Source organism: Schistocerca americana, chromosome 4 (genome assembly GCF_021461395.2).
Source record: "Schistocerca americana isolate TAMUIC-IGC-003095 chromosome 4, iqSchAmer2.1, whole genome shotgun sequence".
NCBI lineage: Eukaryota > Metazoa > Arthropoda > Insecta > Orthoptera > Acrididae > Schistocerca > Schistocerca americana.
In genome coordinates this window covers 605,970,391-605,987,361 of record NC_060122.1, presented here as the reverse complement: position 1 = coordinate 605,987,361, position 16,971 = coordinate 605,970,391, and the positions used below count along the sequence as shown (strand labels likewise).

The following is a 16,971-nucleotide window of genomic DNA, read 5'->3' as shown; positions in this document are numbered from 1 at the left end:
TTCGCGACGATGGAGGCCCTAATCTCCATCCGACAATCTTGACTTATATTTTCCGTGATTTCCGTAAATTACTTGAGGTAAATGTTTGGATAGTTACTACTATAAAGCCACGACTAACTACTTGTCTCATCCTTGTCAAACTAGGCCTTTAAGTTGTTACATGCCTCCATATATGAAAGTTATGTCCCACAGTCGAATAAAGCTGCAACTACATATGCTACAACTTTTGAAACTGGCTATCTGATCAAGCGTTACATCATGAGGCGGCACTCAGATATTTATTAAACGTTTAATTGCTGTGACTAATGGAAAGCAAAAACATGGAGTGTGAGATCTTGTAAGCATTATGGCCGATCTATATGAGGGGACTGTATACGATTTCGTTTACAGATATGTGAATTCCTATTAGTCAGTAACGACACATACATTTCGAAGAACAAATCTTGATCAAGGTAACCCATCAGCAAAATTTCTATATTTGTGCTGACTTGCAGCTGCTAAATCGATCGTTTCGTCTCAGACCAAGCCGATAATTCTCTCATGATGATCAAACCAGCCGACTGACGACACTTTGCGCATGTAAGTCACGGTTTTGCGTCAAAAAGTCGGTACATGGATCTTATCCAGTATATGCGTATGGAAATGCGAGTCAGATAATACGTACATTATATTTCTATTTGGCTTATCAGATGGGATTTATTATTGTTCACACATGTATTGACACTTCCGTTCTCAAGAAAACATCTGTATCTGAGTGGCAATCATAAACTCATCGAAAAGTGCTGATAAAAAACTGACGACAAATGCTTTTACTCAAGAGCCACTTCATTCTCCGAGATAGATGGCACAGATAACTTTGAAAATCACGGGGTCTGTGTTTTCGCTGCTTTGGTGGGAAAATATGTGACGTTGGTTGTCTCACATTGTGGAATTGTCAGCTGCTATATATAGAAGATAAGGGTTAGAAAGCGGCACAGTTGGAGGCCTACATCCTCAACATGAAGACCACATTTTCTGCCCTCATCGCAGCCATCTGCCTCACCGTCTCCCCAGGTAAGTTACATGCAGAATTAAACTGCACTTTGCTGTTTTGGAACGGTGTATTTGACAAACAGGTGGACATCCAAACTGAAGTGTCTTGGGGCTGCATTGTGCACGAGCCACATGGCACCGTCAACTGCTGGCGCACGTTTTCCAGCATTTCTGGCATCATGGTCTGTGGGTAGCGTCTTTGACTAGTAATAATAAAAAAAAAAGTTCTGGTTCCCACGTTCGAATCTAACCACTACACCAATTCTGAACAAAAATGATAAGCAATGGCGCCCGTAAACTTCGAGAATAAGAAGCCACTCCCGTTAAGCCAATGGCCTTGTCGAAGAGGTCGGATGGGGAGAAACAGGTTCAGGGCACTCACTTGTCGTTGGGGTGGCTTACTGCCCGTAAAAGGCGAAAGAATCAGCAATGATCAACGGCATGAAAATGAAGAAGCCAATGTAAACCACTACATTAAAGACACATAAAGCGAATCCACAGGACACGTGGGTTGTAACTGAAAAAGTGTCATGGTGATGTCTCCATTAGCAAATGATTCCGAATTCGTCTCCCATTCGGATCTCCAGGAGGGGACAGCCAAGTGGGGAGCTCACCATGAGAAAAAGATGGAATAATCAACGACGGGAGCTGAGCGGTTCTAGGTGCTTCAGTCCGGAACCGCGCTGTTGTTATGGTCGTAGGTTCGAATCCTGCCTCGGTCATGGATCTGTGTGGTGTACTCAGGTTAGTTAGGTTTAAGTAGTTCTAAGTCTAGGGGACTGATTACCTCAGATGTTAAGTCCCATAGTGCTTAGAGCCATTTGAACCATTTTTCAACGACGGGATAGCATTCGACAGGGGGGAGCTTGAAATGTCGCAAGTTTGAAAATAGCTGCTAAACTTGAAAACCTGAAAAAGGAAAATGCAAAGATTCAGTCTAGATACAGTGGGAGTCAGTGAAGTGAAATGGAAAGAAGAGGAAGATTTTAGTTCAAAGGAATATCAAAAGCAGCACAAAGTAATATTCGGTATGAATAGGAAGGTAGGACAGAGAGTGAATAACAGTGAACAGTTCTGTGATAGTTTTGTTCTCATCAGAATCGACAGCAAACTAATACCGACAACAACAGTTTACATATGGATGCCAACGTCGCAAGCAGAAGATGACAGATAGGGAAAGCATATGATGATACTGAACCTGTAATGCAATATGTAAAGGAGATGAAAGTCTGTTAGTCACGGGGTATTGGAATGAGGTTGCAGGGTAAAGAGAAGAAGAAACGGTTATGTAAAAATATGAGCTTGGAAGTTGGGTGGAGAGAGGAGAAAGATAAATTGAGTTCTACAATAAATTCCAGCTAGTAGTAGCGTATATTCTGTTCAAGAATCGTACGAGGAGAGGGCATACTTAGGCAATGACAGGGAGATATGGGAAGATTCCTTTTAGATTAATTCATGATCAGGCCGAGATTCAGAAATCAGATATTGGATTTTAAGGCGTATCCTGGAGCAGATATAGACTCAGACCACAATTTTGTAATTATGAATAAGGAAGGTAACTGCGAAGAAACCTTGCGTAATAGAACTACTACAACTGCTCAACGAAAGAAATAAGTGCAAAAACATTTAGGACAAGGCAGAAATACAGTAATGAAAATAAATAAATAGGAATTACAGGACAGCCAAGTAAGAAAAGATGCGAAAAATTCGCAAAAGGAAATGATCATCTGGAGGGCTGTCTCAGCATACAGAAAAGTCAAAACAACCTTCGGTGCAATTAAAAGCCAGAGTGGCAACGTTAAAGACTGCAATGGGGATTCCACTGTTAAATGTAGAGGAGCGAGTGGATAGCTGGAAAGAGTACACTGAAGGCGTCTTTGAGGCGCAGGACTTGTTCAGTGACGAGACAGATGAAGCTGAAGTCGATGAGGAAGACATAGGGGATCAATTACGAGAGCCAGAATCTAAAAAGGCTTAAGAAGACCTGAAACCAAGTAAGGCAGGAGGGTTAGACAACATTCCGTCAGCGTTTCTAAAATCCACACAGCTACGAAGATAGCAAGGTCAGGTAAGTGTGAGAACCATCACACAGTCAGCGTAACAGCCCATGGCTCCAAGCTGCTGACAAATATAATGTACGGAAGGATGGGGAATAAAATTGGGGATCTGTTAGACGATGATCAGTTTAGTACTAGCCAAGATAAAGGCAACAGACGGACATCTCCGACGTTGCGCTTGATAGTGGAAGCGAGACAGAAGTTCAGAACTGGCTCATAGGATTTGTCGATCAAGAAAAAGCGTTCGACAACGTAAAATGGAGCAAGATGTTCGGAATTCTGAGCAAAATATCAGTAAACTATAGGGAAAGACGGGTAATACACAATACATGCAAGAACCAAGAGGGAACAGTAAGACTGAAAGACAACGTACGGAGTACTCATATTAAAAACTGTGCAAGACAGACATGCAGCCTTTCACCCCTACTGTTCAATCTATACATACAATAAGCAATGCCGCGCGGAGTGGCCGCGCGGTTTGAGGCGCTATGTCACTGATTGCGAGGCCTCTCCCGCCGGAGGTTAGAGTCCTCCCTCGGGCATGGGTGTGTGTCTTGTTCTTAACATAAGTTAATTTAAGTAGTGTGTAAGTCTATACCCGGGCCGCTGAAACATTGCACTTGACGTTTGCGCACGAAGTTGGCAGCGTAACAGAGTAACAAGTGAAGAACGATAGCCGCTAGGCGTTCAGCGTGGGGCGCCAGCCAATCACAGCGCAGTGAGCACAGCTGTTACTCACGTGCTGTGACGTCAAAGTTCCCGCGTTGCCGGCTTTGTTTAGTGAATGTGTATACAACGTGAGTTGTATGTTGTTTACCGCGTGTTTTCGTTGTACTGTGTGCTATATCGTTGTGACTTTTGTTACGTTGTGAGTGTACATACTTGAAAAATGCCACCGAAAAGACTTCGTTCACTTAGTGACAATCCTTTGCGTCGAGGGGTGTCGCTAAACAGCCAGGCACTGGAGTTATTACGCAGAACTCGTGAGTTTTACGAGCAGGAGAAAAACTACGTAAGCATTCATGGACAGCCATCAATTCCTGCCGACAAAGTGGTGGAACGTACGTCGAAAACTCTTGGTATTAGTGCAAGAACCGTAGTAAGTAAGGGAGTATTAGTACAAAACTTGGAAGATACTGAAGTGAGCCGTAATGATTCCGAGCTGTCTGGATACATTTTTATCAACCCCGGGAAAGAAGAAAAAGCGGCCTAGTCCTATCACAGATTCAGATTCTTTCCAGACTGATGCAATTCGTAGGCATGTTTATGCTTACTACAGCAGAAAAGAGTATCCGACTGTAGCTAAGTTATTAATCTCTTTAAAAGAAAGTGAACTCTTCAGGGGTGGTAAAACATCACTAAAATTGTGCTAAAAAATATGGGTTTCCGTTACAAAACGCTAGACGGACGCAAAGTACTGTTAGAGAGGTCACATATTGTTACCGCTCGTAGTATTTTCTTGCACAAACTTGTGGGCAGAGACATTCATTCCATAATTTGGCTAGACGAAACGTGGGTTAATGCCGGGGAAGCTGTCAGTAAATGTTGGACGGATAACATACCCAGCAGTAGCGGCCATCAGCCGACGGGAAGAGAAGCTAGATTAATTGTGGTTCATGCAGGCTCCTCCAGTGGTTTTGTCCCTGACGCACTTTTAGTTTTTAGATCGAAAAAGACTGGTGATTACCAAGAAGATATGGATCACACACGATTTGTTGAGTGGTTCAGGAACCTTTTAAAACAATTTCCTGTCCCTACAACAATTGTAATGGACAATGCTCCATATCATTCGGTGATACAGAACAAAGCCCCAACCACAAATGATCGGAAAGAAGTTATGGTGCAGTGGTTACAGGCTCGAAATATTGCAGCGGATATGAGTATGACAAAGGTTCTGTTGTATTCTCTTGTTAAAGAAAATAAGCCTACGACACCTACGTATGTAGTAGACGAAATTGCCAAGGAGCAGGGTCATACTGTAATAAGGCTGCCACCATATCACTGCCATTTCAACCCTATTGAGTTAATATGGAGTGATGTTAAAATGTATGTAAGGAACAACAACAAGTCCTTTACAATAACAGAGGTGGAAAAGCTGTTGCGTGAAGCTCTTGTGACTGTGGATGCAGCCTCGTGGAGAAAAAAAGTAGAGCACGTCGAGAAGCTTATACGAGCAGCACAGACAATAGAAGGAATTATCAGTGGCTATGAACAATTAATGATTTGTCTTGCTGATGACGACGATGAAGACGGTTTTGGCGATGAGTCGGACAACAGTGACGATGGCGAGCTGGATGGAATTGCGCCATTATCGCTGTAAATTGGTGAGTGAAAAATTACTAATATTGGTTATCTATTGCAATCTCGGTTATTATTTATTTTGTAAACTACGTACATTATTGATTTGAAAGTACCAGTCGTCAGATGCTTGTTTTTTGTATTTCTTTGCTCCGTTATCGAAACGGTGCGCATTGTTATGCTTTTACATGTATTGTTATACGGTTGTTTACTTCCTGTCATTGTAGTACAACTAAAAACGAGTTTTTATATACACTGTAATTGCTCAATCGCTTGCATTTACGAGACGGGACGAAAAACTGTATCGTCTGCTGTGTGTATAGAGGCTGCTGTTGCAACATCGCTATTACAGTGTAGCCAACCTAAATAGACAAAAAGCGAACTGTCAAGTGCAATGTTTCGCCGGCGGGGGTATAGGGACCGATGACCTCAGCAGTTTGGTCCCTTAGGAATTCACATAATTTGAACATTTGAAGATGCAATGCTGGAAAGAAAATAAAGGTGAGACTTAAATTCAGGGAGAAAAGATATCAATGATAAGATTTGCTGATGACATTACTATCCTCATTGGAAGCGAAGTACAGTTACAGAATCTGTTGAATGTGATGAACAGTCTAATGAGTACAGAATATGCGTTGAGAATAATATGGAAAAAAATTGATGTAATGAAAAGTAGCAGAAATGAGAATAGCGAGAAACTTAACATCTAAATTGGTGACGATGAAGTAGATGTTAGAGAATACTGCTGCCTTGGAAGCAAAATAACTAATGACGGACGAAGCAAGGAGGACATAGAAAGCAGACTGTAACAGGGAAAGAGGACATATCTGGCCAAAATAAGTTTACTTGTACCAAACGTAGGCCTTAATTTGAAGAAATAATTTCTCAGAATGTATGTTGGGAGCACGGCATTATATGGTAGCGAATTATGGACATCGCGAAAGCCGAAAAACAGGAAAACCGAAGCGTTCGAGATGTTACGCAAAAGAAGAATGTCGAAAATTAGGTGGACTGACAAGGTATGGAATCAGGTGATCACTCATTACTCCAAATTGGTTTTGATGTCTACTAACAACATCACCGTAGGAATCAGGAGCTCCCCACGTGTGACTGTTACGTCTACTTATGATGGCGCATCGACCACACATCAGCTCATCTAAACGAATTCTCACTCTGCAGCGGAGTGTGCACTGACACGAAACTTCCTGGCACATTGAACCGTGTGCCAGATATGGACTCGAACTCGGGAAATTTCCAGAGTTTTTTCTGACAATAGTTCACTTTGAAGGAAAGTACACATGGATACTCTTTGATTGTGTCCACGTCAGGTGCTGCTACTCCACAGGCAGCCCGTCTGAACTATCCCAGATTTTTTTTGTATGTATCTGCGGTCGATGGCTCAATACGCTACCTCACCAAGTCTGCTCCGTCTACTGTAGGTATAACAGTAAGATGCCAAGTTCTTTAGGAGAGGGACATCCATTGAAACCTGTTATCCAGACAACACAAATAATGCAGTACCATGTTTCTTTCAAGTGTGCCTCGGAGTCAATCAGTAGGATGCATCGAGAGTGGAGGAAGGCGGAATCTTGAGTGGAACAGGGTTGTTTCGAAATTTTTTTTGTTTCATTTCTTGTGTCGACTTCCGATACGTGGCCATACAGCAATTTTAACAGTGAAATGTCAATAACGATGATACTAACATATGGCCACCCGAGTGGAGAAAATCTCCGACCATTTTCAATATTAACGAATATTAAAGATGAAATAAATGTCAACGATAGGCAAGTTATGGAAATGCAGTGTGATGAAGAATGTCGATTAGAGAATTCATTTGGAAAGGTGGGAATTCGAGATTATTAAGGATGCTGCATTTGGGTTTGTGGAGTTAAAGCGCTAAAAGTTAACAACTGTGTGCCCATGATGAGAAACAGTTACATCTTAAAGACATGTGTTAGCAATGTTTACCTGATTTGGACTGTTTTAACAAATGGTTGAAATGGCTCTGAGCACTACGGGACTCAACTTCTGCGGTCATCAGTCCCCTAGAACTTAGAACAACTTAAACCTAACTAACCTAAGGACATCACACACAGCCACGCCCGAGGCAGGATTCGAACCTGCGACCGCAACAGTAGCGAGATTCCAGACTTTAGCGCCTAGAACGGCTCGGCCACTACGGCCAGCAACTGCTTTAACAGAAATTACTTGATAATAGTATAAACACTTTTAGAATCGTACATGATAAAGTGATGAAAGTTCAAATCTGGATAGTACAGAAGATAAATATAATAATACACAGTTAAATGGCAGTTTACTCTTTTAAGAAGTTATTGTCCTGTACGAAGTTGCATCCAAATCTAAGTAAATTTTACGGGGAATTTTCCAGAATGGTTGTTGTTGTTGTGGTCTTCAGTCCTGAGACTGGTTTGATGCAGCTCTCCATGCTACTCTATCCCGTGCAAGCCTCTTCATCTCCCAGTACCTACCGCAACCTACATCCTTATGAATCTGCTTAGTGTATTCATCTCTTGGTCTCCCTCTACGATTTTTACCCTCCACGCTGCCCTCCAAAACTAAATTGGTGATCCCTTGATGCCTCAGAACATGTCCTACCAACCGATCCCTTCTTCTAGTCAAGTTATGCTACAAACTTCTCTTCTCCCCAATGCTATTCAATACTTCCTCATTAGTTATGTGATCTACCCATCTAATCTTCAGCATTCTTCTGTAGCACCACATTTCAAAAGCTTCTATTCTCTTCTTGTCCAAACTATTTATCGTCCATGTTTCACTTCCATACATGGAAGTGGTTGGTTGGTTGGTTGGTTTGGGGAAGGAGACCAGACAGCGTGGTCATCGGTCTCATCGGATTAGAGAAGGATGGGGAAGGAAGTCGGCCGTGCCCTTTCAGAGGAACCATCCCGGCATTTGCCTGGAGTGATTTAGGGAAATCACGGAAAACCTAAATCAGGATGGCCAGACGCGGGATTAAACCGTCGTCCTTCCGAATGCGAGTCCAGTGTCTAACCACTGCGCCACCTCGCTCGGTCCATGGAAGTGGCCTCGACCACCTTACACGTCGGTATGTTTCACAGAATGGTAGTAATTTAAATAAAGTTGCATTGTAAAAGCAGTAACGAGTACGAGTGCTGACTGAATCTTGTAAACGTTGAGATTTTGTCTAATAAACAGTGATTATATTTACATATTTTGCTTCTTCCTAACTACTGAACATAAACCATGTGTAACCTACTCTCGCCCGTCTCCGGAACTTATTAATCATCCGGGAGAGCTGTGTGTCGACCCCGTACTCCACATACCACATCCAAATGATGTCACAACGCAGAGGATGACACTGTAGCCAGTCACCAATGAATGAACCGTCAGGCCCTGAACGACGAGCTGGTAACCTAACATCCATAAATACACAAAGAACAATAATGAAGCTGTATTAAAATCGAAAAAGGGACTAGGCACACGGTCACATTTTTTAACCGTCCCTTGTTTATCTGTATGTGAATACTTCACCCCCAAATAAATAATTTCCACTTGAATTTAGTTTGCGACCGCTAATACTATCTAAAATACAAGCGAGGCGAGAGGGAGTGGAATCTTACACTATGTACGGAGACTATGGTCGTGCCCACAGGGGACGCAGCATCAATGGAGGGAGCTTTCGTGAATGCGACACGGATCATCCCTGGTCCCGATGTGACGTACTACGTTGTGAACGGGACAGCCACCAGGGATATGATGATCGCTGCTGTCTCGTCTTACATCGCCACCATGACGGAAGGGTTGGGCTTCCAGACAGCCAACTCAGTCCGGGCGACCTACAACTCAATGCGTCACATGGAGCAGGGTGTGGAACACAACGTCTACGAGATCCAGACTGGGGCTAACGTAACATTCGACGCCCCTCTGTCAGGGCTGGCCGTCTGCTACCGCAACTTCTCTGCTGCTGTGAAGAATGGGCTCAGATCCACGAAGCACTTCAGTTCACAGGTAAGAGAGTCTTCCCATATATTGTTGTATACTCTCATCATATTTCGGTCAGATTCTCACAGCATATTCTAGTGGTCTCGACAACCTTACACGTCGGTGTGTTTCACAGGGTAACTTGAGAACAGGTGCTAGACAGCAGAGGGACATCCGCATTTGGAATCTGGATGAGGCGTTCGTCCATCTGCCAGAGACAGTGGCACCAGAGCTGCAGAAACTGCACGACTGGATCGTCGACTTTGCGTACATCGGCATCTCAAACGCCACCGCCGAGCTTCCGGCTGTCATGGAGGACCTTCGAGTGCAGGTGAGGACTTCTGGAGCGACACTGGTGACGGTTACATTTGGACAGACTTGTGCTGTATTGTGTCTGTAAGATTAGTTATTGTGTAGCCCGAGCAGAATTCTTTTATGGTTGGGTATTGTGTTGTACGGACAGTTCCGACTGACAGCTGCAGCTGTATTGCAGATCTTCGATTGTGTGATTACCTGAACAGTTTTACCTTCTGTACGATATTCTGTTTACTGTATAAAGTTGCACCCACAGCCCTGTCACGTGTCGATGGCGAATTAACCATTGTGATTTTGAGTCAGCAGAAGTTGGTCACGGTTACTGATGTTGTCTGATGGAAGCAGGTCCATTTCTATGATCGAGTCTGAACATTAGTTGTTGTGGAGAGAATGAGGAAAATGTCTATTTAGTCATACAGTGTTTATCGATCTTGTAGGTTATGTGCTGACAGTACAATCTGTCTCCAGTGACGGAGCACTTGAGACCTTTGGAGTGATTTCGATTCAATCCAGAGCCGTTGTAGGTATTTCATGATTTCACGCATCCAGTGATTTATGGGTCTGACAAGCGCATGATTTTCTTATGTTGTTTCCACCATTACAGTGTTGGGTCTACAGTGTTGATGCGTGCGAGCCCCATGTCCTATGAACCCAATTCGTCATGGCATTGTTTTATGGTCAATGTTTGGTTCTTCAGGCCGTCCAGTAACAAGTTCCTCCTTCTTGAATTATAAAATTACAGAATTCAGCCATAAATTGACTTTGTCCTCTGGTAATGTTTGGGCTGTAAATCAATGAACCATCTTCAGAGTGCACTACAACGAAAAGATGGTAATGCGCTGCCGTCCACCTTATATACCGGTATAGTGAGCAGTTTGTGCATTCGCACACGGAGGGCTTTAGTCTGTGTGATATGTTATCTGATTTTTAATCGTTACGTGTGATACGTTATCTGATTTTTAATCGTTACCCAATTGCGATAGACCAAGTGAGAGAGAAGTAGGGTCTCTTTTACTTTGGGAGATAGGATATAAATGAAGAAAATGTGCCAGTGGGCTGGAAAGTATGAGGGGCCTTGCGCGTGCAAGACAATTATGCAAAAATTTAAAGGAAAAAGACATCTTGAAAAGTAGAATAATAAGAACTGTTTTCTCTCATTCTAATTAATTAAATAATTACAGGCGTTTTTGTGCAACGGATAATTTTTTTCTCAAGATCCTGTTTGTTGCGAAATTAAAATAACAGTGACAATCCGATAAATCTTTGCGCAGATGTGTTGTGCGATGTCTCTAGTACGCCCATCGATCGCATCACGTCCCACTTATTAGTTCTGAGCGCGCAGTGAGAACGTAAAAGTTCGATTTATTCATGCTGAGGGGTGCAATGCAGCCGAAAATCATTGAAAATGAGTAACATGTGCAATGAAACTTTCACGAGTGACAGCAAGGTACGGCAATGGTGCAGAAATTTTGAAGCAGGTCTTACAGACGTTCATGATGTAGGAGGTCACGAGGTGAATGTCAACCGATGATCCTGTTCAGCCAGTGGATCAGGCGATTCGAAAAAGTCATTGGTTCACAATTTTTGTGTTGAGTGGTTAATGAAATTTGAGGCCAGCTCTGTATAAGATCGCGAGTGAGAGACTTCAGTGCCGCAAACTCTGTGCAAATTGGGTTCCAAAGATGCTGTTCGACCATTACAAAACATAGCGATAGTGTTTCTCCAGCGCTATCACCAAGACAAAGAAATTTTTTGAACAAAACTGGAACAGGGGACGAGACATCGGTCCATTTAGACCATGGATAAAAAAAGAGCAATCCAAACAGTGGTACATTCTCGTTTCCCGAGTAAACCGAAAAGTGCGAGCTAACCTTCTCCATCCGAAAACGTATGGCTATTATATTCTGAGACCGAAAAGGTGTTTCACTGGAGGAATCCACGGAACGTGCCACGACCATCACTGCAGCCTTGCACAGCGTGACTCTTCAACGTGTACGAAAGGCAATTTAGAATAAGCGAAAAGGAATGCTGTCTTCGACATTGTCCTTCTTCATGCTAATGCTCCGCCTCACACAGGAGCTGCAGCAAAGACGATCTTGGAGCGTTTACGATGGGAAGTGTTTGCTCACCAACCATACATCCCGGAATTGGCTCCTTCAGATTTTCATCTCTTTGTTTACATGAAATGCTGGCTACGAGGACACTATTCCGGCACAGACCAGTGTAGAGAATTTTCTGAAAGCACAGGCGACTGCCTTCTATGACGAGAGTATTGGAAAGCTAGTACCACACTACGACAGCGGGGATTATATAGATGGAAGATAAAACATTTTCATTTTCACTGTGGTTTACACTTCGCGATCGCTCGATCGTTGAAAAGAAAATAGCCCTTGTATAAGACGTACTGTCATTGTTGTGCAACAATTAAGAAGCAAGCTACCATCACGAAGTCCACAATTTAAAAAGTTAAAAAAATAAAAAAGTGCACCTGGACCCGGAATAGGAGTTGCAACGCGGATACACTATAGGCAAATCTATTGACTGCACTAAAATGACAACCCACCTCCAGACAGTTGAATGAAGACAGTGATTATACTGAGATCACAGTGTTGCCGACCTGCATATCTTTGGTGTCCATTTTCTACCGAAAATAAGTGCGGGACGAGATTTTGTTGGCGACATTTTTGTACTGTTGGTATGCAAGGAACTGTGCTGTGGCATCCGAGTGGACGAATTTTGGTTCATAATTTACAGAATATATTTGAGGATATTACTCTGAGATGAAGAGATAACCACTGCAGAGGAATTTGTTGGTGGCACAGTAAATCAGACAAAGATTGATTAACTAAAAAATGTTTTATTATAGAATAGCTTTTTCAATTTTATTACTTTTTATTTTCTTTTAATTTGTATATTTTATTTCAGAGTCTTTCTGTTCTTCTCTTAAGGCCATCAATGTTAAAAGTTTTCCTTTCTCTAAGGCTCTAACATTCTATTCAGGAAGTTTGCTCTCATTTACTGGATGAGCTCAACGTTTAGATTCTCGTCTAGTTGACTTTTGCTTTTGTCTCGTATGACATTGAATAACAGGGACGCACCAAATCACAGTAGCCACTAACATTTTATCTCTTTCTGTGCAGTACCTGTACCCCGACGTGGCGGCCGCCATGGTGAAGGCTTACAACCTCCAACAGAGCTACGACGATCTGTTCCAGCAGTACACTAACCCAGACATCTACAGCGAATACGCTGCAGCCCGCGACGAACTGCTTTCCCTGGAAATTGAGTGAAGAACTGCATTCACAGGCAACGAGCAGTTGTTGGTTATGTCAGCATCAGAATACATTTTGACACTATGAGCAGGGATGTATTGGCCAATAAATAGCACTTACGCACGTTAAAGAACTGTCTTGTTATTTGGTTATGTGTAGAAATTAAAAAAGATGTAAATGTTGGAGAAACATAACCCATGATAAACAAACAAATTAAAGGAGACGTACAGCATCTTAGTAAATGGAAAGTCAGTGGATCAGGTCTGTAAATTAAGTACTTGCATTCGATCTTCTGTGGGGACATGAAGGCAGAAGACGGTACTACGGGAAGTTTCAAAGCAGCAGGTCTTTTGTGTAACGTTGTCAGACAGAACTTTCTTAACAAGAGAGAGAAGGAAGGTAAACTGTATGTAGATCCACCTACATCTCAAAATTGACCTACGGCTTCGAATTTGTGTATACAGTTAGCGAACAGCCAGGTACAAGTAGTAGAAAGGAGTACCTCAGGAAAAAGAAACCATCCTTGAAGGAAGAGGAACAAAACAGAATTACATAGAAAAATTGCTGTGCCTCTGGAAAGGGGTATCCACGAGAAACTGTTGGAGCATTTTGACCAAGTCCAGCGAATATCGAAGGATCACGTGCCATGGATAGTGAAAGTGGTAAGGGTTTGTATCTGGAATAAAGTTTCGCTCAATGTGACTTGTTCTGACTTGTTTCATGTTTCTTCCCTTCCTTCATTCTACCACTGGCTCATCTGTTTTATTAACCAATAATGAAAGTGCTCTTATACAGGGCGAGTAAGAAGTCATACATTTCGTATGTAAGATATCAAAAGAAAGAAAGAAAGAACCCAGCAATACTGTGTTACAATGTTATACTGTTATCGATTCGATATTCTGTAGGAAGCTTGTGTTGCTGCTGGCAGACACTTTACAAACAACAGATAGTCATGGGATACACACTTTACAAACAACAGAAAGTCATGGGACGTAGTACACCACAGTGGAATTACTGGTCGCATCAAGTCATCGTAAAATGGTGCTTAGTTCGATAAGTTATGAACAAAGCAAAAACAGTTGATTATATTGACTTATCACTAATAGTACATGAGGCAAGCATTGGTATCAGTCGCTGGAGTGTCTTCTCCTTCGTCAGGGCAAAGCATGAGATGAGTACACCAAGTGTCTTCTCTATTTAACAGGCTCATATCGTTCGAAATAATGTCTAACTAGTACGGATCGGTGAAGCGGGAGAGAAACTGTTAAAGGCAGCCCTACCAATGGATCCATGTTAGTGATTCGTATGCTCTGTTGTTGTGTAAAGTTGGCTTTTCTCTGCCTTGCTTGTCTCTTGGCCTTTGGTGGGTGGTAGGTGGTGGGAGGCATAACATACAAAGGCGCCCAGTTACTCCTCAGTACCTTCTGCTGGTGTGACCACAGTGCGAAATAGTGGCGTAGTCAGAGGAGATACCTGGAACAGGTGCTGTTAAGTTCTGTGTAACTTGGCCACCAGTAGTACCTATGTGGACTACGGGGTTGGTCTTTCAAACCAGATGTGGATGTGCTCCAATGTTTCGTCTGGAATTGACCATGGATAGAAACGCCGCTGGGATGTTGCCTCATTCGGTGAGCAGGTGGTGCAGACAATGAACGATCGTTTGATATTGGCATTGACACCTGGCTAGTAGACGTGGCACATGGTAAGTGACTTCATTCCTGGCACACCCAAGTGGAACGGATGTAACAGGTGGAGGAAGCTGGGAATGACTTCTCTGCAATTTTGCGTTTCGGGGCTATCAGTGAAAATCCTCATCAATGCTGAGCCGATGTCTAGTTGAGAAGTAAGTTTGAAGTACCAGTGGATTGCTAGCTGGAAAGTGCTGAGGTTACTCCCGTTTTACATACATGAACGCTCACCAGAGCGAAGGGTCTGTGCATAAAGTATTGCATCTACATCAATAATCTGCAAGCTACCTGACGGGTTGTTGAGGTGGATACTTCTGTTTCCCCCATCCCTACATTCGTGAGTGGTGCGTCGGAAGACAGACGGTTGGCAAAATCTGTATTAGCACTAAATTCTCGAATTTCCTTATTGTTGCCATTTCGCGGGACGTATGTGGGAGGATGTAATATGCTGTCCAACTCTTCCTGGAATTTACTTTTGTTAATGCGTCAGGATTGGCCAGGAGGGGAAAGCAGTAGGCACCCGGTGAGGCGAAGAAAAAATATAGTTTAAACTGTGTGAAGTTTTAATGCGTAAAGAAAGGGACGCCTGGAGAAGCCGCCGAGACTGAATGGGCAGCCGCCCAAGAGAGCAGGTGAGGAGAGCATCTGATCGGTTTGGAAGCTGGCAGTAGAAGAGAGCGAACGGTGTGTCCGCTCCCGGCAGCCGTCAGCGGTACCACCCCCACTTGACCACCTCCAAGCCTCCCTATTGGTCGGTCAGATCGTAAGACGCGTAGTTCGGTAGCATTACTGCGTCAGCAACACATGAGTTTAGCTGCTGATGGTTCAACACGTGAGTTTCAGGATGGTTCTATCCGGTTCTGGACAACGTGACTGAGACGCTGCAACTTACCGCCAGGCAGAAGCCACTGACGAACATCAAATGAAAAAATAAAAATCAAACTTTATACTAATAAATCCATTCAGTATCGGCCCCCACTGTGCACTTTCTTGGAATTTCAATAGCAAGCTTCCCGTGATGTACTACGCGTCATGTGTAGCATTTTCCACTGCAGTTTGTTGAGCATGTCTGTGGCCGCGCGGGATTAGCCGAGCGGTCTAGGGCGCAGCAGTCATGGACTGTGCGGCTGGTCCCGGCGGAGGTTCGAGTCCTCCCTCGGGCATGGGTGTGTGTGTTTGTCCTTAGGATAATTCAGGTTAAGTAGTGTGTAAGCTTAGGGACTGATGACCTTAGCAGTTAAGTCCCATAAGATTTCACACACATTTTGAGCATGTCTGTGACGCTCTCGCGTTAACTAAACAACCTTGTGAAAAGGTGCACCTGTCTTCGTTGAGTCTTCTGTCTCTTCCATTAGTTCTAGCTGGTAAGTGATGAACAATATTCAAAAATGAATCGAACAAGTGCCTCTTCTTTCGTTGATGTGTTATATTTCCTTAAGATTTATCCAATGAATCTCAGTTTGGCATCTGCTAATCGTAATATTTATTTGATGTGGTCATTCAGCTTAAGGCGCTCCAGATGGTTACTCACAGATATTTCACGGCAGGTACTGTTTCTTGCATATTGGTCATCAATGAAGAAGTTATACAGTAGAGAATTTCTTCTCCTACGTATGCACAATATGTTACATTTATTTACGTTCAGTATTAGCTGCCAGTTCCTTTACCGTTCAGTAATCCTCTGTAGATCATTATGCAATTTGCTACAGTGTTCTGGTGTTGCTATATTCTTACAGACGACGTCAACATTTGGAACAGCCTAATGGAGCTTCCTACATTTTCTGCTAGGTAATTTATATATACTGTCAACAGTAACGGCTCTATAACATTTCCTTAGAGTACTCCTGAAATTATCTTTACATATGTGATTTTGTTCCTCTGAGAGCGACGTGTTGAATTCTGTTTGCAAGAAAGCCTTCATTGCAGTCGCAAATATGTTCCGATACACGGCCCAGATATAGAATGGAGCTTTGCAACGTAAGTTATAGATGCCTGAAACATAATGTGTCGTTAGCATCAAATTTTATACTGACGCCATTGGGAGTGTTCATGATGAGTCAGTATCGGAGTATCCGTTAGGCTGTTTTCTCAGCAATGAAAACGAGAATTTCATTATGGAAAAAGAAGAAATTGCGTCCCTGACCAGAGCTCTCTTTCTCAGTGAGTAGTCTGCATGTCTCCGTTTGAGAGATTTTGAAACCTAGGTAAATGGATGCTCTGACCTATTTTGCATTTATGGGACAACACAACACAGATCCCATGTTTTGACCGTCTCTTTCCAGCACTAAGCGGTTACGCGGCGAGTACATGGCAGGGCGAGGTTCTGTT

General features: G+C 43.0%; 1 protein-coding gene across 1 annotated transcript; it reads left to right on the top strand.

The window, feature by feature from the left end:
* Window positions 1–9,055: 9,055 nt before the first annotated feature.
* On the top strand, window positions 9,056–13,065 carry LOC124612281. The gene is made up of 3 exons (XM_047140389.1): window positions 9,056–9,395; window positions 9,505–9,699; window positions 12,824–13,065. Exons 1-3 carry the CDS (start codon window positions 9,141–9,143, stop codon window positions 12,971–12,973), a joined length of 600 nt encoding a protein of 199 aa, XP_046996345.1. The 5' UTR covers window positions 9,056–9,140; the 3' UTR covers window positions 12,974–13,065.
* The last annotated feature ends 3,906 nt before the right edge of the window (window positions 13,066–16,971 follow it).

Excerpts from the sequence above, each read along its gene's own strand:
- LOC124612281 (XM_047140389.1), top strand. The coding sequence starts at position 9,141 with ATGATGATCGCTGCTGTCTCGTCTTACATCGCCACCATGACGGAAGGG. Across the intron at positions 9,396-9,504 it reads CGAAGCACTTCAGTTCACAG|GGTAACTTGAGAACAGGTGC; the intron begins GTAAGAGAGTCT and ends TGTGTTTCACAG. Across the intron at positions 9,700-12,823 it reads TGGAGGACCTTCGAGTGCAG|TACCTGTACCCCGACGTGGC; the intron begins GTGAGGACTTCT and ends CTTTCTGTGCAG.